The sequence below is a fragment of the Meriones unguiculatus genome, chromosome 17 (genome assembly GCF_030254825.1).
Source record: "Meriones unguiculatus strain TT.TT164.6M chromosome 17, Bangor_MerUng_6.1, whole genome shotgun sequence".
NCBI classification, from domain to species: domain Eukaryota; kingdom Metazoa; phylum Chordata; class Mammalia; order Rodentia; family Muridae; genus Meriones; species Meriones unguiculatus.
In genome coordinates this window covers 36,573,756-36,597,749 of record NC_083364.1, presented here as the reverse complement: position 1 = coordinate 36,597,749, position 23,994 = coordinate 36,573,756, and the positions used below count along the sequence as shown (strand labels likewise).

Genomic DNA, 23,994 nt, shown 5'->3' with positions numbered 1-23,994 from the left:
CAGTGTATTGATACAGAAAGATCTGAGAAACAGTTTATAATAAGAGAAGAATGTTCTCTAGTTGAAAAAGCATTTTACTTGTTCAATCTGTTTTTTAGTTTTAGCTTTTGAGATACGATCTTCAAATGTAGCCTAAGGCTAGCCTTAAAATCAGTTGTGCCTCAGCCTCCTAAATGTAGGGTTTATAGGCATATACCATCATGCATAGCTGAAACATTACAAAATATGTTTTATGTGGTACTAAGAAAGTTTCTAACCCAAACCAAAAAACCAAGATGTTCCTGACTTAATGTTAGTGAGGTCCCAGACACCAGCACAGTTAACATTTTTGCCAAGACGATAGCTAGGTATGCAGCTGAAAAGCATGTCAGTCACTGTGTACAGCCATCCCCACTTTGCCATGCCTTAAAAATCACCACCACTTACCTTTATTAGTTTCTGCCCTAACAGCAGCTCGGAAAAGGAAGCTTTCAGGGCGCTGGGGCTGATTTCTCTGGGTAGCAGCAGGAAAAGAATATGCAGGGGAATGATGGACTATATCAGCATGGAAAAGCAAGATGATGTTAAAGGAGATGAAAAGCAAATCAAAGATGATATAGACAAATGTCACAAAAGTCCACTAAATAGCACATAACAAAAATCAAATCAAACATGGCAATGAAATAAAATGATGATTCTATTCATTAATGAAAAACTCTCATGTATAAAAATAAAGCTGCTTGTTTATTTTAAAAATTCTGTTATTTTTAGTTTATCAACAAATGTACACTAAAAGTTAATACATTGAACTTAGTCTCTTACAAACCTATATCCCTGCTAATTCCTATTCTTTTTTCCTTATCATATGGACAGCTAGTGAAAAAGAAATTCTGGTAAAGAGGAGCTGGGGCTGTAGCTCAGTTAGTAGGGTGCTTGCTTAGCACTCATGAAGTCCTGCGTTGGATCAGTGTGCTCTCAGCACTATAGAAACCAGGCATGATGGCAGAGCCACATGCTGGAGCTGGAGGCACAAGCAGGAGAATCAGAATATTCCTTATCTTTACACCAAGTTACAGGCCAGCACGGGCCACACCAGACTTTCATCTCTACCCCCACCACAAACAGAAAGAGAAAGAGAGAGAGAGAGAGAGAGACAGAGACAGAGACAGAGACAGAAAGAGAGGGAACCTGATAAAGAGCATGACCACAGGATGAGGCAGGAGAACCATTAGTTCTGGCTAGTCTGGGTTACATAACAAGATTCTGTTTCTCTCTCCCAGACTCCCCCAAAACATTAGATACATCACTTTAATGTCTTTTACCTGTCTCTGTTGTAGGAAAGCTTGATGTGGCATTAACTCTGTTGTCACTCTGTAGAGAAGCAGATACACAGCAGTTACTACTCAAGAAAGGTCAGTTTCCACATTTCAGAAATATAAGAAAGCCACACACTTTTCCTTCAAAAATAAGTCTAGAAATGAAAGCTCAGTAAAACTGACTGATTTTGTACTTTTTCCTAAAAAGACAAAACTTTTCCTTGTTTATATAATGCATTCTCTAAAGATCTAAGTGACCTCCTAAACACTGTGAAAAAGGAGGACATTCTAAGGCAAAACAATTACTGAAAAATATAATGGAAAGAAAAACTTTACTTTTTTGTTTGTTTTGTTTTCAAGATAGGGTGTCTCTGTGTACCCCTGGCTGTCCTAGAACTCCTCAAACTCAGAGAGACCCACCTGTTTCTGCCTACCGAGTGCTGGGATTAAAGGTGTGTGCTATTATCGGCTGGCGAGTACCATTTCTTGATTTTTGTGAAAAATATATATTTAAAACATGATAGATAATTGTTGAGGTCTGGCTTAGTGGTAGATGGCTTCTGTGTAGTGTTGAGTTCAATCCACGTTATACATGCACCCTTGCATGTACATATGCACACACAGAAAATTACATGTATTTTCTAGAATATTTGAGCACTAATATTTTCCTTTTGGTGTTATGTGACAAGGTCTTTCTATGTAATTCCAGCTTTCCTGGAACTTTATGTGTATCAGGCTGTCCTCAAACTTAACAGATCCGTCTGCCTCTGCCACCTGAGTTCTGGGGTTGGAGGCGTGCACAACACCTGGCCAAGTCCTAGCACTTTAACTCACTGGCAAAAGTATAAATATGGAGCAAGAACTAGCTAAAGAATATAAAGTTTATCTGCAAAAAGGAAACACAGCTCAGCTACTTAGAAAAGAAAATTTTACTTTCCTATCTACTGTGCAGCCAAGATCCTTGTCATCTCATGTGCGCACAAATTCTTCTGTGTCCAAACACAACTGGTGACAATGGAACCTGCCTGCTGGTCACTATGGGCTCTACAGCTGGACATCACCTATTTGAAAGACAACCCGACTCTGACCAGAATGTTCAACACCAACCCAAATGACAGTTAGTGGGAGCTGTAATGTTGGTGTGGCGATCCTGAAAGCATAGAAGGGACAGGATGTCCTAGAATTGCAGTTTGGGATAAATCCAAGTTCTAGCTTGTTTTTCCTGTTGCACATGAATCTAGTTGCCCATGACTCTTCCTGATGCCAAAGAGGACACATTAAGCATGGTCAATAGTTCACAGACAGCTCTGAAGGCCAATATCAAGAACCTATACAAGTGCAAAACTGAGGAACACATTTCCATAACTGTGGTGTTCTGAATAGGTATGGCCCCCATAGACTCATGTGTTTAAATGTGTGGCCACAGGGCGTGACACTATTAAAAGATGTGGCCTTGTTGGAGGAAGTGTTTTATTCTAGGGGCGGGCTTTGAGGTCATATGTACGCTCAAGCTCCTCCCAGTATAAATCACAGTCCTCTTCTGCTTTCAGATCAAGATGTAAAACTCTTCTCTAGCACCACGTCTGCATGTATGCTTCCTGCCATGATGATAATGGTCTAAACCTCTGAAACTGTATACCAGCCCTAATTAAATATTTTCCTTTGTAAGAGTTGGTGTGGTCATGGTGTCTCTTCCTAGCAATGAAACCCTAAGACAGAAGTTGGTACCAGGAGTGGGGTATTGCTGTGATAGACATGACCACGCTTTTGTTTTGAAGAATGTAGTTTTTGGGGCTTTGGCTAATGAAAGCAGTGGAATGCCTTTAAGTGGGGCTTCGTGGGCCATACTGGTAGAAGTATGTAAGACAATGGTATTAAGGGTGATTTGCACTGTGAGGGCCTGAGGAGAAGGAGAAGAGTTTTACTATGTTGCCTGGAGATTTGTTCTTGTGATATTTTGGTGGAAAATACGGCTGCTTTTCCCTTGTCCAAAGAGTTTACTGCAAGCTAAACTGAAGAGATTTAGATTAACTGCACTGGCAAAGGAAATCTCAAAAGAGCCTAGGATAGACTCTCTAGTAGTTCACTCTTTTCAAGTAATGTGATTAAAGGCATGGACCTAAGCTTTTCTTTAATTCCTCTCTATAAGATAGAAGCTTAGCTGGGTAAGATCTTGCCCGAGGTTACCACTCCCTTAATTCCATTTAATACATTTAATCTATTTATCTTCTTGAACACAGGATTTAGCCCCATTCCACTTCCTGGTACCCCTTTACCCCTTGAACCATACATTTTGTGTTTTTCCTTCCTAAGCTTGTTGCATTTTATCAAAACACTCTTCAAGAGAGTGAACTACAAGAGAGTCTATCCTATAGACTCTGTTAGCATGCAGGTCTCTGAGCTCAAGGCCAGCCTGTTCTACTTGGCAGGACAGCCAAGCTTAGGGAGGGAAAACAGAAAGCTGGTAAAGACATAATTGAACAAGAAGGCCATATTCCAGTTCCAGAGAGCAGCAAGCTTCAGCCACGTGGTTCTGGCTTCAGGGTCAAGAAACTTCCCTCCGAGACTAAAGAAAGCCGCTGTTTTCATATTCCAAACTCAGACTGGTATGGAAGGGAGGCACACTTTCTGGAAAACGTTTTAAGCTTACTTTATCAAATGTGAAGTTCATCTTGCAACATTTACTCTGCCTGGAGGAATAACTATTGAAAAGATGGTGAAACTAGTGCTAACACAAGTACCTTCATAACCTTAGGTATATTTCATGTGATCCCTGAGATTGGCTTGCTGTTATACCAATACATTGAAATTTAAGACCCCTTTGCATACCCTCAGCCTCCTCCCGGAATTTCCTGGTGCATTAATGCAACAAGAGATACCTTAAGAGGTGTGAAGGCAGAAGAATGAGGCAGGGTAGCCACGCAGCTCACTCGATCCAACCCTGACAGCGACTAAATTTCAAGTAAAGAAGAGAAGAAACAGAAGGCAGCATCTGAGTTAGCAAATGGCAGGCAGAGCTAAGCAGTAAAATTAGCACAGGGAAGGTCGTCACCAAACCTGAATTGTTTACTAAAGTGCTAACAGAAGAGAGGGGGAAATGCATCATGGAATCATTGACTCAACAGAATTTTTCTACCTGTAGAATTCAGAATACTCTTAAGGCCTCAGACTACATTAACCAAGAATCAAGAGGCATTTTCTAGTGCTATAGCTGCTAATAAATCACAGAAAATAAAAAGACAAGTGAATGTTTCAGAACTTATGTTTTCCCAAAATACAAAAAAAAAGAGGTGTATAAAAATTACTTCATATGGAAATAAAACCTAAGACACCTATGACTTTAGCAAAATAGCTTTGAAACTAATGTATGTTCTATTGTTCTGTGAAATGGAAAATAAATACTGTCAGTGAATTTATTTTTAACCAAACAGGACTAGCATAAATAAAACATATTTTTAAAATATTAATCCAAGTTATATTGGAAAGGAATGAGATCATGAGGATTCTGCTTCATACTGTAAAGATGACCTTGCATTTCATCTCTGCTTCTATGAAATCCCAAATGACCAGAATTTCTAAGAGGATAAAGTGTAATTTTACTTTTATTTGATTCTTTTATCTTAAAAAAACAATCTTACATGTGTATGAAGCGTATGTATGTAAACATTTGTTTGGGGGGCAGTCTGGGCACCATGATGCATATGTGGAATGAATGGACAGACAACCTGGGTTTTGATCCTCACCACCACCTGCTGAGACAGGGTCTCTTTGTCATCTGCTGCTGCTTAGTGAGTACAGAGTCTGCCTGCATCACTCTCACTGCAGGAGCACAGGGATTACAGATGCGCTACTGTACCCAGCATGATGTAGGTTCTAGGGATTCAAACTCAGGTCTTCACACTTGCATAGCAGGTACTTTATTCACGTGAGTTTGTCAAGTAGGCTAGGCTAGTTATCCAGCGACCCCTAGGGATCCACCTGTACATGGTCCCTAATACTAGAATTACAAGTGTGTACCACCATACCCGACTTTTAAAGTGAATGCTGGAATCAAATACAGGTCTTTATTCACGCAAGGCAAGTATTTTACCCACTGAAACAGTCCTCCCCCACTCTCTACATACACAATGATCTTTGAGTGTCTTGCCTCAATCTTTATTTGTATCCACAATATGCACCATGTGTGTGCCCTTTGCCTGCTGAAGGTCAGAGGAGGGCATTGGACTCCTTGGCAGTGAAGTCACATGGAGTTGTGAGCCACCATGTGGGTGCTAGGAACTGAACCTAAGTTGTCTGCAAGAGCAGCAAGTGGTCTTAACTGCTGAGCCATCTCTCCAGCCCCCAAAAAGCCATTTTAAAGATATGATGCTTAGGCAGACCCTTCATAAATGAGTACAAATCAATCAAGGAGTAGGCAGACAGCAAAGAGTCCATGCAGAGACAATAGCAGTTAAAATTCTGAGAACAGGTTTTTATAGTTGAAGAACAAGGAGAAGAAGAAGAAAGAAGGAGAAGGAGAAGAAGAAAGGAGGAGGAGAAGGATGATTCAGAGGGAGCCGAGAGAAAAGGATGGAGACAGAGTAGCCAAAGCATACAAAGGCTTCACTCAGGTTATATTTTAAAAATTTAGACTTTAAGAGCAGTGTGAAATGAACCCTGTGAAGAACAGTTCTGAGAAAATTTTGACAATGTAGTTCAAATTTCATGCTAAGGGTATTTTGCTACTGTTGTTTTTCCAAATTCTATTTTTATTTTGATAAAAACATTTGAACACTCAGACTTTAATCACTCACTCTATGTGTTATTAGATCTCACCTCTGGTTTCCTACTGTGCCTTCAATTTTAGAACAGAAGGCAATCCAGCATGAGTATTTACTACAGGCCTTGCATTTGCCTGGTCTAGAATCAAACCCAGCTTTTTTTTTTTTTAAATATTTATTTATTATTTATACAACATTCTGCCTGCATGTGTGCCTGCACACCAGGAGAAGGCCCCAGATCTTATTATAGATGGTTGTGAGCCACCATGTGGTTGCTGGGAATTGAACTCAGGACCTTCGGAAGAACAGACCTCTGAGCCATCTCTCCAGTCCCACAACCCCCCAGGTCTTAACAGGCTTGTGACCTATCAAGCTTGTGACCTTAGTCAAGCCACAGTAAATTATTAGTAGTAAGTTTAACCTTAATTTTAAGATTGCTGTGAGAACTGAGTGAAATAACTAACTGACTAGAATCAGAAACCCTCAGTATTTCTTATATAAATTAAGTTTTCATTCCTTGTAGTAGTTAATTTCTGCTAATACTTCAGAGGCTGGGCTTCATAGTTACTTTTAAGACTATGCAGTTAATATGTACTTTATCCATTTTAACAGAAATGAAAGCTGTAGACATACAAGGAAATCTGAGCAACAATGTAAGTTATATTGTAAGAGCCTCACACTAAAGCCTATAATTCACACAGCATACAAGATGGCAGTTTCTAGCACTTAGGAGAGGAGTTACTACAGACATGAAACTTTTGAATATAAAAATTTAAAAACCTATAAAATTAGTAGCATAAAACATGATGGGAAAAGCAATTTTATAAATGGTTAGAATTCTCTTCCAAGACCAATCAAAAAAGTAAAAGATTTATTTATTTATTTTTTATGTATATGAGGGCTTTATCTGCATGTACACCTGTGGGACGGAAGAGGGCACCAGATCACATTACAGATGGTTGTGAGCCACCAGCTGGTTGCCAGGATTTGAACTTAGGACCTCTGGAAGAGTAAGCAGTGTTCTTAACCACTGAGCCACCTCTCCAGCCCTCAGAAAAACTTTAAATAAAGGCTTCATGCTAATTCACTTTAGGTGGATGAAGCAATAGGCAGGAAAGTAAAGTAGTATTCAAAACCATTAGGAGCCAGCACTCCAGCTAATGTTCCTGATTAAGAGTGAGTAAAATGCGAGTATTCGAATTTCAAGTTTGTAAGTGAGACTTTTGTCACTATTTCTCCAACCAGTGCCAGCGTGCACATGTTACACTGCTTGTATTTGCAAGAAGGTGGGAGGACAGTCGGTAAAAACAAAAACAACAACAAACAAATACACAGCAAACTAGCTTGTCACATATAATTACTGTCCTGGAGTACAGTAATCCACTTGGCACTCAGGAGTGACTCAGGATCCAAATGAATGATTAACAAGGTACCCTCAAAATTAGAAAAGACATTTTAAAAAGTAATTATCACATATGTCTCATCACATACAAAGCCAGCAAGGTTCTCAGAGCAGACGTTTTCCCTTGGGAGCACTGGAAAGGTGTATGCGGCAAACTCTGGAAGGCTGGCTGGATCACAAGGTTAACCAAGGGAGGCAGTCCTGCTTATCTGAACAGCATTTAGCAATGTGCCCATCATGTTTTATAGCACATACCTCAATTCTGACTGAAATGCACAACAACTACTCTGAAAACGACATGTAAACTCCATTTTCACATTCTTACCACTAACAAGGCACTATCGTCAGTGTGCTGAGACCTTCTGGATGGGAAGGGACACTGGGAAGGTGAAGAAAACGAAGCAATGTCAAAACAAACAATGTACATTTCACAAGGACACATTTCACAAGGACACACATAGGAAAGCAACGCGTGAAGGCACATTTCCAAAGCTGCTGACACGCGGGACCATATTCCCCTGCCGTCCATGCACCATCACTGGCAGTAGGTTGGTTACGAGGACTGACTTCCTCCTGGAGACCTTAACTGCCAGCGTGGCCTTCCTGCCTGCACACCTTCCAAAGCTCAGGCACAACAGGGATGGCTCTGCCCCCCAAAAAACAGCGCTAAGGGACTGGTGTAGCCGCAGCACGAACAATCTGTGGTCACTTTGCAAACCAATGACAAATTAAAAGTAAACCTGCAAGTCATGGATTCTGGTCTAGGCATTGTTTCATTGCCTTTCTCAGACAAACACAGAAATGTTAGCTGGTGCGTTGGCACACGGTACTTGGGAAGCAGGGGCAGGACGAGTAGGAATTCAAGCGAGTTTTGAGTTCTGGTTGGGCTCAAACATGACACATTATCTCAAAAAAAAAAAAGTTTGTATAATTATCACTCCGTGAAGAAAGGACAACTGAAACACACGAGTGATGCCTAGGTCTCATGCAGAGTACTTACACAAAAGTAAAGCAGAGCAGTTACTAAGAACTTGTGCTTCAGGCCGGAGACATGGCTCAGTGGTTAAGAGCTCTGGCTGCTCTTCCAGAGGTCCTGAGTTCAATTCCTAGCACCCTCGTGGAGGCTCACAACCATCTGTAATGAGATCTGATTCTCTCTTCCGGTGTGTGTGAAAACAAACCACTCATGTATATAAAATAAATACTTAAAAAAAAAAAAGAGCTTATGCTTCAGAAACAATGTACTGTGAGAAGCTCCACGCTTGGCTCTCGTTTATTTGCTTGTTTAGTGTGTGCTCGTCATGTGGAGGTCCCACGACAACCGCTGGGGGGCAGCTGTCATTTTCCACAAAGTTCAGCAGAAAGAGCTCTGACTTCATGAGCCATCTTGTCCCATTTATATTAGGTTTATTTTCAAATAAAATTCAAATTAAAAAGTCAAATAAAGCAATAATCATATATTGAAAATATAGGAGTTGAAAATATGGGAAACTGGTCAATAAGAAAGTCAACTATACTAAAATAACATTTATTTGGTAATCTTCATTTCAGCAGACCAATAAAATTTAAACACTTTAAGCAATTAATTTCAAATATTTATTTATAATGAAACTGTACTGGTTAATCCAAAACTAACATAAACTAACATATATGAGTTAGAACAAGGAACTAATAAGCAGAGGCTAGAATGCTACAGTTTCTTTGGTTGAACACCAAAACCATTCACCTGCAAAAGATGATCCATGGGGCAGCTGAGGAAGGGGATGTAATAGTCTCTAGATGGCTGGGTATGCAACCTTAACCTGTATATTCTCATAACCCCTTTCCTTATCCTGCAGCTTTTCTCCTTAATATGTGGAATTTTGTGGTGGGGGGAAAAGAAAATTTGGGGGAGCAGGTTGGTTTGAGATGAGAGTTTCTCTCTATAGCTCAGGCTAGCCCAGAATTCACTATGTAGCATAGGCTGGCTCTGCACTCTTTAACCTCTTGCCTCTGCCTTCAGGTGACGGGATAATGGGCATGTGTCCACTCCATGAGCCAAAAAACACTTTTTGATCATTTAAACATTTGATCACTGAAAATATAACCACATGCCAGACATTTCATTTTCATTAAAAAAATAATAAATTCCAAGAAAAAGTAATGATATGGACTTACCTCACCATCTCCAGGGGCTTGTTGTCTCTGTGGACTTTGTGATGCTTTTTGCTATATGCCCAGAAAGAGAAAGCTAGTTAGAATCGCAACCCTGGAAATTACACATTCCATTTAATTAAATGGGTCACATCAATTTATTTCTTGTATTTACTAGTTAAAGTGAGTAAGCTCCTGTATTAAACCTTTTAGCTTAAATGAAGAACAGCAATAAACTATACTATCATATTTCTATAAGCATTAACAGAAAAAAAACCCTACACTTATCATGTGAATACTCTCTCATGAACTCATTCTCTCAAATGGCTTTACATATCATATCAGTTAGCTTCTGTTGGACAAATCTCAAGGTTTGTTTACTCTTTAAGCCTGATCCCAGACAAGTATTTTCAAATGTACATAGAAACTCAACTCAGACCAATGACATTTCACATTCAATATTCAAAAGTAAATTTATAATTTCTTTTTCCCTCAGTCCCTCCCTCCCTTTTTGGTTTTTCAAGACAGGGTTTCTCTGTGTATCCCTGGCTGTCCTAGAACTCACTGTAGAGATCTGGCTGACCCTGAACTCACACAGATTCACCTGCCTGTGCCCCCCAGATGCTGAGAATAAAGGTGTGTTCCACCATGCCTAGCTTTTTTTTCTTTTTCCTTTTTTGAGACAGGGTCTCCTGTAACCCAGGCTGGTCTCAAACTTGTTAGGTAATAAGGATGACCTGAACCTCTGACATTCCTGCCTCTGTCTTCCCTGCGCTAAGATTACAGGTGTGCAGCGGCACACTTGGTTAAGCAATGCTAGGGGTGGAATCCAGGGCCCATGCCTGTGTACTTGTCCACTGAGCTACAGCCCCAGGACGATATTCTCATGAGGATCTCAAGTGATTTTCTCACCCTGTAAGAGAGACAGATATCATGATCGTCTTCATTTAGAGATGAGAAAACAGGGTATGAGGCATTAAGATGGTAAGTAGTGTAGCTGAGATTTACATTCGTCTTCTGACTCTGCCTCCTCTCATTAATCCCAACCTTGCTTTGGGTCCAACTCTATCGCTCTCTCTTCCTTTTTTCTTTCTTTGAACCTTATCTTCAATGATTTATTGTTTAGTGTTCATCAATTTAGAAATTCCCCATATACTTCATTAACAAAGGATACAGCCCTGCCATGGTAACATTAAAATTAATAATAGATATTTTTAATATCGTCCATATGGGAGGGCACAGAACAGCTCAGGATAGCACAGCGCCACAGGCAGATACACCTTAGATGCTTCCAATTCTCCCTGGCCACACTGCCAACCAAACTTAGAGGACACACCTTCACTCTGTACCAGCCTAATTACTGCAACTACTTTCCATTCCACTTTTTCCTTTTGTTCCTTCCCAAACTGTTCTAACATGAGAGGATGGGTTTCTCAGAACTCTTTCTTCGCATGCTCTTCTCCTAAGAACTTACAATTTCTTTCTCCTGTGTAATAGATTAATGATTCTTTACCTCCTGCTAGCTGGTAAGCTTCTACAGAAGGCAGCTAAATGAGCTAACAATAGGACCTGAGGTACGTTATTCTATGGATTACCCAGAGGCCACATAGCAGTCTGGTCAGAGTAGGGTCTGGAAGGCTAGCTAGCTTTATTAGAATCCCACTCTGTTACTAGCTGAGCACTGAAATATAGTTTCAGGCAACGTATTTCCTTCATGCACCTCAGTTTTCTGATGAATAAAAAGAGGATAATGGTAATTCTTTTTATAGGACTTTTGAAAAGATCAAATGAACACAGAGAACAGAGAGGGGAGAAAGAGAGAGAGAAAAGGGGATGCTTAAAACAGTGTTTGGTAGTCAGAAAGCACTCAATAAATTTAAGAAGGATGATTATTGCCACTGCTGTCTTCGCCATCCCAATTCATTAGTTTTTGCTATCTTCAATGCAAACTCTACAAACACTAGCTGCTATTTTCCTCAAGTGCCATTATGCCAAGTATGTAAGTTATGGAAGAGCATTCCTAGCTCCCAAACTACACATTCTCTCAACCTAAAGGAAGCCACCCTCAGTCCATTCCTAGAGTACCGCATCATGGCCTGCTGAGGTCAGTTCTGATGACATGTTCTCTAGCTGCTGCTCTGCTTTCATTCCGAGTTTTTTCCTTTTACTTCTGTATTCACCATTTCCTGACAAGGCTTAAGCTGTACCTGATTCTATTTACCTCTACAGGCATGTCACTCCCTCGAGTCTTATCAGATCAGGGAATGAACAAATGAATCAAGTGAGGCTTTAGGAAATCCAGGTTTGCCTTCTACCATGACCACTGGCCTCCTACGTGTGGGTCTGCTGCTTCGTTTTTGTCACGTGCAACTGCATCTGTGCAACACAACACTCTCATCTTCCCTATTATAAATGTAAGATAAATGGACAGAAAGTCTTAACTTTGTCTTAAAGTCTTTATTTGGAAATAAAGACTTAAGGAACAGGGCAATGCTTGACAAATTAGGAGAAATAGTGAATGCTAATAGATGATTTAAGCAAAACCACGACAGGAGGTAAGAGCATGATAAAATAGACATGTTAGTGACTGACATCCTCAGAGAGAAGAAAGCACAAAAGGAGGAGCCACCTCGGGGTAGAGAGGAGAGAGGCCTGGGAGGTGATAAAGCTGGCTGAGATCACTTTTCAGGCCTCTAAACGTGTTCTAGGAGCATTGATTTCTAGCTTTTGTCACTGGACAAATGTTTTTCTATGGTCTAATAGAAACAACAGGCAGTAACATGTTAGATGAAGAGGACTCCAATGAGAAGGACCATCGTTACTGCAGGATTGAAATAGCCGGGGAAAAACAGGTGAATACAGGGCTGGAGAGATGGCTCACTGGTTAAGAGCATTTGGTGCTCTTGCAGAGTACCCGGCTCTAGTTCCCAGCATCCACATGGTGGCTTACAACTCTGTTCCACAGGGTCTGATACCTTTTTACATCCATACATACATCACACACACACATACATACATGCAGGCAACACACACACACATAAATATGCATGAAGAATTCATCACATAAAACAGTAAAACAAAAATGCATAGAATACTTTCAAAAGATGATTGTGGTCTAAAATTCCAAAACACAAGTGAGAAACTTACAGGAAGAGTGACTCATTCAACAAGAATCTCTGAGTTTTTCTACAGACTCTAACCTGCTAAGTTCTAGTAAGTGAAAGACACTGTTCCTGTCTTGAAGTTTGCAAATGAATGGGAGAGACAAATTAAGTGAACAAAATTATAAATACTTAATTATGGAGAAAATTCCAAGTGACTTCAAAATGAAACAACAAACCATACAATCAAAATTTTGTTTTTCATAGTACTAAGACTGCACTAAAGAGACCATAAAATATCAACAAATAGTAACAGAGCTATCCCAGCTGAGTAGGTATGGAAACAGGAAGGAAGGAAGGAATCAAAGACCATGGAAGAATGGAGCCTGGTAGCCTCTCAACAAACGGTCTGCTTGCTAAATGAAAAAGCTGGAGGTAAATCTGGATGACAATGGTTTAGCATTTCCATGGCCCTGCCACTTCCACGATCCTTATGACACCTGAGCTAGAAGAACCTCCAGCCCCAAAGTAAGGTGGTCAAGATCTATTGGCCTATAATCAGTCACAACTTTGACTATGGGAGACAGTTACTCTCTTCAGTCAAGATTCCTTATGAGAGAAAACAATCAGCCCTTCAACTGAGGCAACAATAACTGACAGTGTTGGTAAAGTGAATGAACATTTGCTGCTTGTAACTTCAAGTGTCCTTCAATGATGGTAAAGGACTTACTCTGACAAAGTCCAAGACGGCTTCTCTCTGAATCTGCTTGGTCCTTCCTTTCTCCTCCTCGTACTGTAGGGCAGCAAGCTCTGCCTCTCTCCGCATGCACTCGACCGACTGTTCTCTCCTCTGATGAGGCTCCACGTCTGAATGTGAAAGCTGCAAGAGAGGTTTCATTTTGGACATGCAAGTGGGGCTAAGGGTCAACTCGTCAATAGCCTGCATCAAGATAAGAACTTTACAGTGTAAAACTCACTCAAGTTTTACACTTTAGTACTTTTAAAAAATATGTTTATTGTTTATCTTTCTCTCTCACACTGTTCTTATATGTACAAAAGCAGAACTATCATGTACACATGCTATATGAACTATTCAAGAACACAAATAGTAAGATTTATAGATATCTGGCAATTAATGGCAGTTTAAGTATTATAAAAGAAAACCTGGTTGGCAAGAAAGCTCAGTAAAGGTCTTTGCTACCAAGACCTACTGACCTGAATTCAATCCTAGGAACTGGCACTGTGGAATAGAGAACCAATTCCCCAAAGTTGTCCTCTCACCTCTACATGCATGCTGAAGTACGTACATGCATAGGCACACACAAAGACACACAGAACACAGCACATATGCACATATACATGTTAAATATAAAAGAACTGAAAGAAAGCCACCTGATCTTAGCAAAAGCAAAATTGAAACAACAAAAATAAATCTAAAACCTAAGCCAGGTGGTGGTGGTGCACACCTTTAATTCCAGCACTTGGGAGGCAGAGGCAGGCGGATCTCTGTGAGTTTAAGGCCAGCCTAGTCTACAAAGTGAGTTCCAGGACAGAGAAGGCTACATAGAAAAACCCTGTCTCCAAAAACCAACCAACCAACTAACCAACCAATCAAACAAACAAACAAACAAACAAACAAACACTAAAAGAAACTTACCCGATTGTGACTCAGTGGCAGTGATAACATAGATGATGTCTCAACTGGAACCCTGATCCCCCAAAAGAAAAATAAGAACTCATTGACAACAAAATAAGGGACAAGTGAAAATTTCACTGTTAACAATAAAAGAAGTTTCTATAGGCAACCAGTAGGCAAGCTGTTGAGTCAGCATTGAAAGAGTAGCTGCATTTGTATATGCTCATGAAATTACATAACCCACAGGCCTACAGATGTCCCCAACTTGCATTATCATGTGACGGCATCACTGATGCCTAGCTAACCACTATTTATGCCAGCATAAATGACAGTTGGTTGAGAGCACTGTTCAAACAGCATCATTTCTTTATAACATGCATAGCCATTTCCCACTTTCTTACTGACTCCAACAAGAGACTGTAAACTGAGATTCTCTGATGGACAAGGGCAGCCATTTTACTCAGCAGAAACCGGGGCTGCAGCAGAACCGGGGGACTGCACTTGTAAAGCACCTCAAGTAGCAGAGTAAAGATCACATTGATTTTCGTTCTGAAGTAGGTGAGCTTGAGTGATGCTTAACAAACGCAAGGACAGAACTGCTCGCCTTGATTTTACAGTTTGGGATTTATCTTCTTCCTCAAGCAGGGATACCTGTTTCAAGGCTCTGTAAACCATGTGTGTCTGTAATTAAAGCTGCCTCAGTGAAACCAGTATACTGGCAGGCAAGCCGAAGCAAACTTTCTAAGCTCTTAGAGTCTCAACACCTAATACTGAATCACAAAATTGTTTTTTCTTTCTAGTGCTAGCAGTCAGACTCAGGGGCTCAAATTCTTTAACCACCCCACTCACTGTGCCTGTTCTTCTCTCGGAGGATCTTTACTTATCACACAGTGAGAACACAGAGATTATCACATGTTAAGGACACAAATTTCAAGTCTTTTCTAAAGACTTTGTGCTGGTCAGTTTTTATGTCAACCTCACACAGGCTAGAGTCATCTGGGAAGGGGTCTGAACTGAGAAAATGCCCCACCAGATTTGCCAACAGGTACGCGCAGGTGGCATTTTTTCAGTGTCTGATGTGGCGGAGCTCAGCCCACCTCGGGTGGTGCCACCTCTAAGCTGGCAGTCCTGGGTTCTAGAAGAAAGCAGGCTGAGCAAGCCACGGGGAGCAAGCCACTAAGTATCACTCCTCCATGCCTCTGCTTCCGTTCCTCCTTCCCAGACCCTACCTAATTTCTTGCCCTAGCTTACCTCAGTGATGGACTCAAAAACTAACGTGAACTAAACCCTTTCCCTCCCAAGTTGCTTTTGATTGTGTTTTTTACCACAGCAACAGAAACCCTTACTAACACAGACTCCAATTTATGAAAAAAAAGAAATCTAAAAATTTTTGGTTTCTTCTTATTTTTATTTTAAAATTGTGATATCCTCTTAGAAGCTGTAGATCACATTTACTGATTAATTTTGTGTGTGTGTGGGTATGTGCACCCCTGCCTGGAAGTCAGAGGCAATTCATAAAAGTCAATCCTCTTCTCCACCGGTGGCTTACGGGGCTTGAACTGAAGTTGTCAGACTTGGTGGCAAGTGCATTTACCTGCTGAGCCATCTTGTCAGCCCAGGACTTCTCCCTTTGAGACACTTGTGAAATAAGTTTTTTCATTTATAAAATAAAATAAAATAAAGCCCATGTCATTTTGGGGGATAACATCTTTCTGGGACAGACAGGAAAAATACTCATTGAGTTCTTACCAGCTACTGTACTAGGTACCCGCACACCCGTGTTCCAGATTACACCTCACAACAACCCTTCGAATGAAGAACGTCTATAATCCTCGGTAACAAACTAAGAGATTTCAGCCATAGAAACAGTGTGACTTTCCAAGGGTGACTTAGTCAATACGTTGTAGAGCTAGACTTGAAACTTGATTTTATGTTCTCAATTACCATGCACTCTGTAAGAACTGGAAGGGACGTGAGATACCGTGCTATACTGTATACGCCACTAAAGACTTTTACAATTGAGAAAAAGGAGCCCCCTGGGGCTGAATGGTTACGCGCCTGAGCCTGAACTAGAACCCATGCTTCCTGCTGAGTAGCTGAGCTCTTCCCACTCTATCATCCCCACTTAACACCGAGCAGCTGAGAAAGGGAAGTGCCCTGGGGCTGCACGTCAACCCCTGAGCTGTGAGAAGTTAAGATGGAGACCAAGAGGGAAGATGCAAGAGCCAGTGGAGGGGACATCTGGGTTCCCAGCACACCAGCTCTCCCGTGCATGGCTTGGCATGCTGAGGGTCTGCCACAGCTTTGTTCCTTCTGGTGCACTGCCTTCATACTTCATGCCATAGGGTCTTTTCGCTGGATGTTTCACAATAGCATCACTCACATTTCACGTAAGATAATTTGTAAGACTGTCTCTCACATTAGAGGTGGTTTGGCCTTAGTAGAACATTTTGGGAACTGATTCCCATAAGGAATAAATATTTTCAATAGTGTCTAAGGTGTGGTGCTGAGCTTTACTGAGGAACACTGGTCTACTTTATACTTTCAGAATTTTTTTTATTGTGAAGATTGATTCTGGAGCCGCCTCCCTGCCAGATTTCTCTAATGGTTATTTCTAGCCCTTCCAACTCTTTGAGGCAGAAGAGTGGCCAGATTTTGCCCTACAGGGGGGGAAAAAAAAGGCCCAAGATTGGGCCACAAAATTCTACCAATACCTGAGCTTGCCCCAAGATCAGGTTACACAATTCCTTCAACCCCATGGCACCCTAGAAAGCTACCCTTGACCAAGAAACCCTGACTAAAGCCTGCCTCCTGTCCAGTTCTTTGCTGCTTCTCTCCAGAGCAGAGGCAGCCACCTCTGTGAGGTTTGTTGTGTGAGGTTTGTTGTAAGGTGTGACTTTGTTGTATTCCTGGCTCCCAGCTGCCAGGGTACCTTTCCACTCAGAGCTGTAACACAATAGCAATACAACTACATTTTCTTTATTCCGTCTAAATCATGGTTCCTGAAACAAAATTAGCATGCTATTTGGTATAAAGACGCAAGGACGCATTTCAGAGGCCACATAGTAAATTCACTGTTACTTAAGAGCAGACATATCATGCCAGGCACATGGAGGCCTGGAGGCACCGGCAGGCAAATCTCTGAGTTCAAGGCCAGCCTGGCCTGCAGATTGAGTTCTAGGACAGCCAGGGCTACATAGAGGAACCCTGATTTGAAAAAAACAAACAAACAAAACAAAACAAGAACATTTATCAAACCTACTGTTAAGATTGCATCCACAAAGACCAAAGACTGAAATGAAAAATTATCTACTGTGATACAGCTTATAGCCAGCAACATTTTGGAATTATAGAGTGAAGAATAGCATTGAGCTAATTTTAGAAATAGGAGACTATAAGTACAGACTGTATAAGCTGAAGAATGATAATATATATAATCTGTTCAATTACCTAGTCAAAAATGTGTTATAAAATAGAGCTTTTGAAAAATCTTTAGATTTTCTATACATAAACATTTACCTTCCCAAAAATTTATTACCACTACCTACTTTCAAATCAATTAATTCTAAAGTAATAATCTGGATTTGGAATCAACTTATTTTTACTCTTTTTAAAAATGGTGTTGGCACAAATGCAGACTAATCTAGTTTTAAAAGCACACATAAGCCAAATATCTTCATTATATTATATTGTGAGAATATCTGGCAAAAAACCAAAATCATTCACAGTCCTATTAAGTTTCAAGACAGAAAGAATTAAGTTAAATTGCTTTTTCAAACCTGTTTTGATGTGAGTATCTTTTTATGTCTTCTGTTTTTTGAAACTCTCTAACAGCTATTGGCTTTACCGGTGAAGCCTAGACCAAAAAAGGGAAAAAAAAGTCAGTAAATACATTTAACGTACATAATATCAAAATGTTGTAATTTTATTTGTCAATTAGTTTGACTTTTAGGAAACGGTACACCAAAACATTATTTTGATGAAATTTTCCTTTGTGAGCTCTATGTTTAACAGCATGCTTGCTAGCAGGTTGTGATGGTGCATGCCTGTAACTCTAGCACTCAAGAAGCTGAGGCAAAAGGACAGCCTGGCTAACATAGCAAGACTCTTTCTTGGAAAACAAAAGCAAGGGCTGGTGAGATGGATCAGTGTGTAAAGGCACTGGCTATGCAAGCCTGGCAACCTGCGCATCTATGAATATGTACTTTATTTACAAGGTTCCTTTTCCATTGTATTATAGAAATTAGTAATTAAGCAGAGTAATATTTTCAGAATAATAAGAAGCTTACAGACACAGAGATAGTGGTACACACCTTTAATCCTACTACTTGGGAAGCAGAGGCAGATGGGTCTCTGTGAGTTCAAGGCCAGCCTAGTATACAGAGTGAGTTCCAGGACAGCCAAGGTTACACAGAGAAACCCTGTCTCAAAAACCAACCAAACAACAACAAAAACATGTCAGAACTCATCTACTTATAAGCTAAACTGCATCTGCTGTGTTATTTCATTAGCTTCTCTTTTACAGGTTGCTAAACCATTTAAACTAACTGCTTCATCATACTTTTACAAACTGTTCAATTTTAGAAAGCTATATGACACAAAAATGCCAAAAATTTTATGGCATAGAATCATTATGGCTACCACACACAAGAGGTAGATAGAGCTTAAAAACACTAAAAGGAGCCTCTACAGTGTGTTAGGGAAAGAGTGATACAACAATGATCAGTAGGCCAGTAAGCAGTGTCTATTGTTCTGTAGAGACACCCTACTTAGACAACCTAGCTCATTATAAAGTGATTAAATAAGAAGAGGAGAAGAAAAAGGATTTCTCTAAAGAGTATTATGTAGCATTATTAACTTATTTTATTAGAAAGGTACTCTTGGCTCCAGCAGAAAGACTAACAGCTTGAACCACAAGGCAGTTTTATCAATCACTGGTATATCACTTGGCTACAGGATTTGACTTACGTGATTTTATCTGATTTTAGAAACAAGTGTCTTCTGAACTGCAACAAAAATGACTGTGTTCCAAGCCTTAAACAGGAACCAAAGGATTCTTTTAAGGAATGCTATTACTCCACAATGTACTCCCCTTGAAGCAACTGATCCTTGATTTCTAAAAGTTGTACACATCATTCTTCAGAAAGGCCCCTAGTGTTTCTCAAACAACCCCTGCTCAGAGCCTGGGACAAACTCCAGACAGCAACACATCACACACTAAAATGAAGCCATTTTACTATGCTGACTAGAGAGATTGAAGAATGCTATTCTATTTGAGACCCTTGAGGAATTGGCAGAGATTCTACAGTGGTCTGAATGCTTACTTGTTTTTTAGGCAACTGAATACTTCATTATAAGAGACACCAAGAATTTTAATAGCAAACAATTTATATTCTGTTAACTTAGGATGAAAGCACTAGTATAATTAAACTTATTAATATCTATGGGCAAGATGAATGTTTCCTCAAAACTCAACTTTGGTTTAATTAATTATCTATCAAACTATGATTTGTAATTAGCAATAACATAGAAGCAAAGCAATAAAGCAAAAAGGCCAGCCAGAAAGCCAAACAATGTAACAATGAAAATATTCTATCCCAAGCACTTTCTCCAAAGGCCTGAGGCCACTCTCAGATGTCCTTTCAATGCATCTTCAAACAAATGAAATTTGCCTTCTTATTTGAAGAATAAAACTTGAATCGCTTTTGAGACTACTTCCTGATTTTTCCAAATTAAGTCTGAAAAAATCCAGGAATAAAATCAGAAGATAAAATAAAATAATTAAGCCTAAATCAATAAATCACTGCTCTGACATCATGATTGTTTTCAGTAGGGGACAGTAGCATATTCGGGCTAAATGGGTACACTACTACCTCATGGGAGACTCGCCGTTGTTCAATATATGCCATAAACTGTGAGCTGAGACTGTCTGTATCCAGGCCTTTGGGTTGTTTGACATCAGTTTCCTCTTCTTCTGTAGCACAGCTGTCAATGTAGTCAATGTGATCCAGATCATGCTGCACTGCACATACACACAAGCACACACACACACAGATTCAAAGTTAAACAGCTAATAAAAGACATTTGCTTAAGTTACACTTTCCCTTTTCCCTCTATCTGTTGTACACACAGAAAAAAAGATGTCCCAGTGAAGCAAGTATTTATTATTTAGTCTTCGGCCCCTTGCAAAAACTGCCTCTTGAAAACCTTAGTCCAAATACACTGAAGACGACAACAACTGGGGGTGAGTCATGGAAGTACAGACTCTTGTCGTTTATTTTCTCTGGATGGATCTTTAGTGTTTTAAACAGGGCAGTCTGAGTCTGACATAGAGAAGATGGCTGTTGTTTAAAGACTGAAGGCTGTATCATCTTCTCATTAGTTTGGGTTCAGAAAATTTAACAGTTAACGCAAAAGAAAGTAGAAGACAACAAAACAGGCACAGGATAAGAAGAAACTTGTCTGGAGTTGGAGAAGAAACTTACTGCTTCCCTTCTTGTAGCTCAAACTTAAGACAAAATGAGAACAAACATCTCCCTATTTAGAAAATGACTTCCTAGAGGTCAGTGTGTGACATGTTTTACAGTAATCTGTGAGTGAAAGGAAGCCATCTGAAGGATTTTTTCTTTTCAAGATACTTTATTAAAAACTCAAATACTAAGCCAGGTGTGGTAGTGCACATCTGTGATCCCAGCACCTGGGAGACAGAGGCAGGCGGATCTCTGTGAGTTCCAGGTCAGCTTGGTCCTCAAAGTGAGTCCAGGACAGCCAAGGCTACACAGAGAAACCTGTCTCAAAAAGTGTATCTTATAACTTACTAAACAAAATGATTTAGAGGAAAGGGAGGCAACTAAAGATAGAGCCATATTATTGCTTCATCTGGTGAGCTTCTGGATATCCCCAGTAATTTCAAGTTAAAGCTAACTACTTTCAACAGCTAGTTAAAAATAAATAGTGCTCTGAGAAAGATCTGGCTGTGAAGAAGTTTCTCAAACAATGCATTAAACTCCAGCCACTATTACATGCTGTTCCACTCTGCTGGAACACTAAATTTAACTGAACTGCAGTTAACACTAAATTGAATTTGTGTTATGAGTTTATTAAGATCTAAAAGGATAAAAAGGTTATATGGTAACATTACATTAGAAATCTGAAACATACATTCATTCATTCCATGTACTATAATTTCTCCTACTACACAGATTATATATGACCAATTCTCAAGAAAGTGACATTAAACTTTCATACTATCCAGATCAGCAGTCAAAATTTGATGAAGATCTTGTGGTTATATCTTGATTCAGAAAAGCCACATTTCAGGCTTCTAAATATGTATGTGGGATACATCTGTGGTGTATGCATGTGTGCAAGTGTGTGTGTCAATATATGTGTACATCTGTGCACATGTGGAGGCAAGAGGCTGACATCAGGTGTTTTTATTGTTATCCACCTTATTTTTAGTAAGCCAATATCTTTTTTTCAACATTATTCAGGGGGACACACATGCTGTGGCAGAGGTGTGGAGGTCACATTTATTATTTGTTACAGCACACACACAGAAGTCTCATTTATTATTTTGGAGGGGGGAACATTACACCATGGTACATATGTGAATGTCAGAAGGAAACCTGCAGAAACTGGTTCCTTCCTCCCATCATGTGAATTTCAGGGATCAAACTCAAGTCACAAAAACTGGCTAAAAGTACCCGTACCCACTGAACCACCTCACTGGCACTCCACCTTATTTTCTGAAACAGATTTTCTCATGAACTCTGGAGCTTAACTTTTTGGTCAAAGTGGTTGTCCATTGTGCTTCCAGGATCGGCCTGTCTCTGCTCACCAAGGGCTGGAATTGTAGATGTGTACTGCCTGACATTTATGTGGGTGCTTGGGATAGAACTCGGCTCCCTGTGCTTCTACAGTAAGTATTTTATCCACTGAAGCTATCTCCCCAGATTGCAAATGCCACATTTCAAATGCTTAATAACCACATGGGGCTAGTTGATACAGACCAAAAAGCACAGCTGGAAATGATGCTAAGTCTTAAATAAAATAATGGTACAGATAACTCATATGAGAACAAAATTTAAAATAAAATAACTAAGGTATGAATGGAATGGTGACAGGAATAAGAAACAAAGCCAGAGAAGGCAAAACATAACTGATTTAGAAATGAAAGCACTTCTCAAGAACATTATGCATTTCCAGAAAGATCTATGTAATTTCTCCCTCAGCACTGGCCCTCAAAATTAGAACATTAGGCTTTAAAATTCAAATTATAAGAACACAGAGTAGAATTCTAAATTGCTTCAGAAGTTCATGGAAGCAGAGAAAACTCTGTTTATTTTATAAAAACAACCACTATGTTCTAAGTGTCAGAATAAGAACAGGTAGGATTCAGAAGCCCCAAGAACATTATACCAGATGGAAAACAAAGAGAACATTAAGGTATGTCCTGGAAGGTGGACACGCTGGTAGGCACCTGTGGTCCTGGCTGCTCAAGAGGCTGACATGAATCCAGGAGCTTGAAGTCAGCCTGGATAATGGAGTGAAAACTCAGTTTTAAACAGTGTTAGCTAAATGACTCGGTAGGCCAAAGCATTTGCTGCCAATCCTGACGACCTGAATTTGTACCCTGGAATCTGCAAGGTAGAAGGAGAGAGCAAGCTGTCCTCTACACCCATCATGGCTGTGGTGGCAAGGTCCTTGCCAATAAATAAGTAACTTTACTTTAGAAAGCTAAAAACGAACACAAGCAGACAGACACAATCGATTGCTCAAAGAGCTCAAGCAATTGCTTTAAAATGGAGAATCTTAAAAAGAGACAATGTTATTTCAGAAGATTGTAGTAAGATCAAGATTAACAAAGATCTACTCCAGATAAACTGTCCTTCCTAAATTTCCCCTAAATAAGCATGAGAGAGAAACAATTTTAATTACAAACTGAAAATACAAAGAAAGTGAATCTTCATCCCAATGGTAAACTTCCTCTTTTTTGTTTTTTGTCATAAATAAACAGAAGTCTTTGGAAGAGTGAAGGAGCTAAGAAGCAAACACAAGAGTGGTTGTGACAGACCACTTCAAAAAGGTAAGGTGGCCAGCAGCTCCCTACTTCTGCCACCATGCCTTCCTCACCATGATGGACTGGGGGCCTCTGGAACGCTGAGCCAATAAAAAGTCTCTCCCTTAAACAACAACAAAACAGGTAAGGTAGGAGCCAGGCTCAGTTGATTAAGTCCTTGCCTACCTGCCATGCACAAGGCCCTACACGACCAGGAGTGGTGGAGCACAGCTATCCTCCCAGGGCTGGGGAGGACAGGCAGATCAGGCGGAGGATCAGAAGTTCAGAATCGTTCTTGGCTATGTAAGGGGTTTAAGCCAGCCAGGGTTACAGGAGACCCCTTTATAAAGCAAGCTAACTATAAAGGCTTTGATGTCATCAGAATTATGTTTACCTCCGCCATTTGTGACTACCGCACTGCTGCGATTCTCTTGGTACTGGCTTTCTCTCCGAAGTCTTTGCTCTTTAGTAATCTCCGCCACTCGAAGAGGCAGATCTGAAAATTCATCTGTAGGCTTAAAAAGCAGAAACGTTAATAACCATCATTTCCAATTTTAGATATAAACTAAATTTGCACAGAAAAAGAAAAAGCAAAAAAGTTCTGGA

At 40.1% G+C, this 23,994-nt stretch overlaps 1 protein-coding gene across 12 annotated transcripts in view; it reads right to left on the bottom strand.

The window, feature by feature from the left end:
* Lrch3 (leucine rich repeats and calponin homology domain containing 3) overlaps window positions 1-23,994 on the bottom strand; it is a 99,558-nt gene that overhangs the window by 18,398 nt on the left and 57,166 nt on the right. For 2 of the 12 annotated variants that reach the window (XM_060370254.1, XM_060370251.1), the window contains exons 8-17: window positions 23,783-23,903; window positions 20,201-20,349; window positions 18,107-18,183; window positions 14,349-14,400; window positions 13,422-13,571; window positions 9,615-9,665; window positions 7,783-7,836; window positions 4,175-4,246; window positions 1,302-1,350; window positions 427-534 (exon numbers count right to left, since the gene is read on the bottom strand). In XM_060370254.1, coding sequence (XP_060226237.1) covers window positions 427-534; window positions 1,302-1,350; window positions 4,175-4,246; window positions 7,783-7,836; window positions 9,615-9,665; window positions 13,422-13,571; window positions 14,349-14,400; window positions 18,107-18,183; window positions 20,201-20,349; window positions 23,783-23,903 — 883 coding nt within the window. The remainder of the gene's footprint in view (window positions 1-426; window positions 535-1,301; window positions 1,351-4,174; window positions 4,247-7,782; window positions 7,837-9,614; window positions 9,666-13,421; window positions 13,572-14,348; window positions 14,401-18,106; window positions 18,184-20,200; window positions 20,350-23,782; window positions 23,904-23,994) is intronic. The other 10 variants (XM_060370261.1, XM_060370256.1, XM_060370258.1 and 7 more) reach the window with 8 other exon arrangements.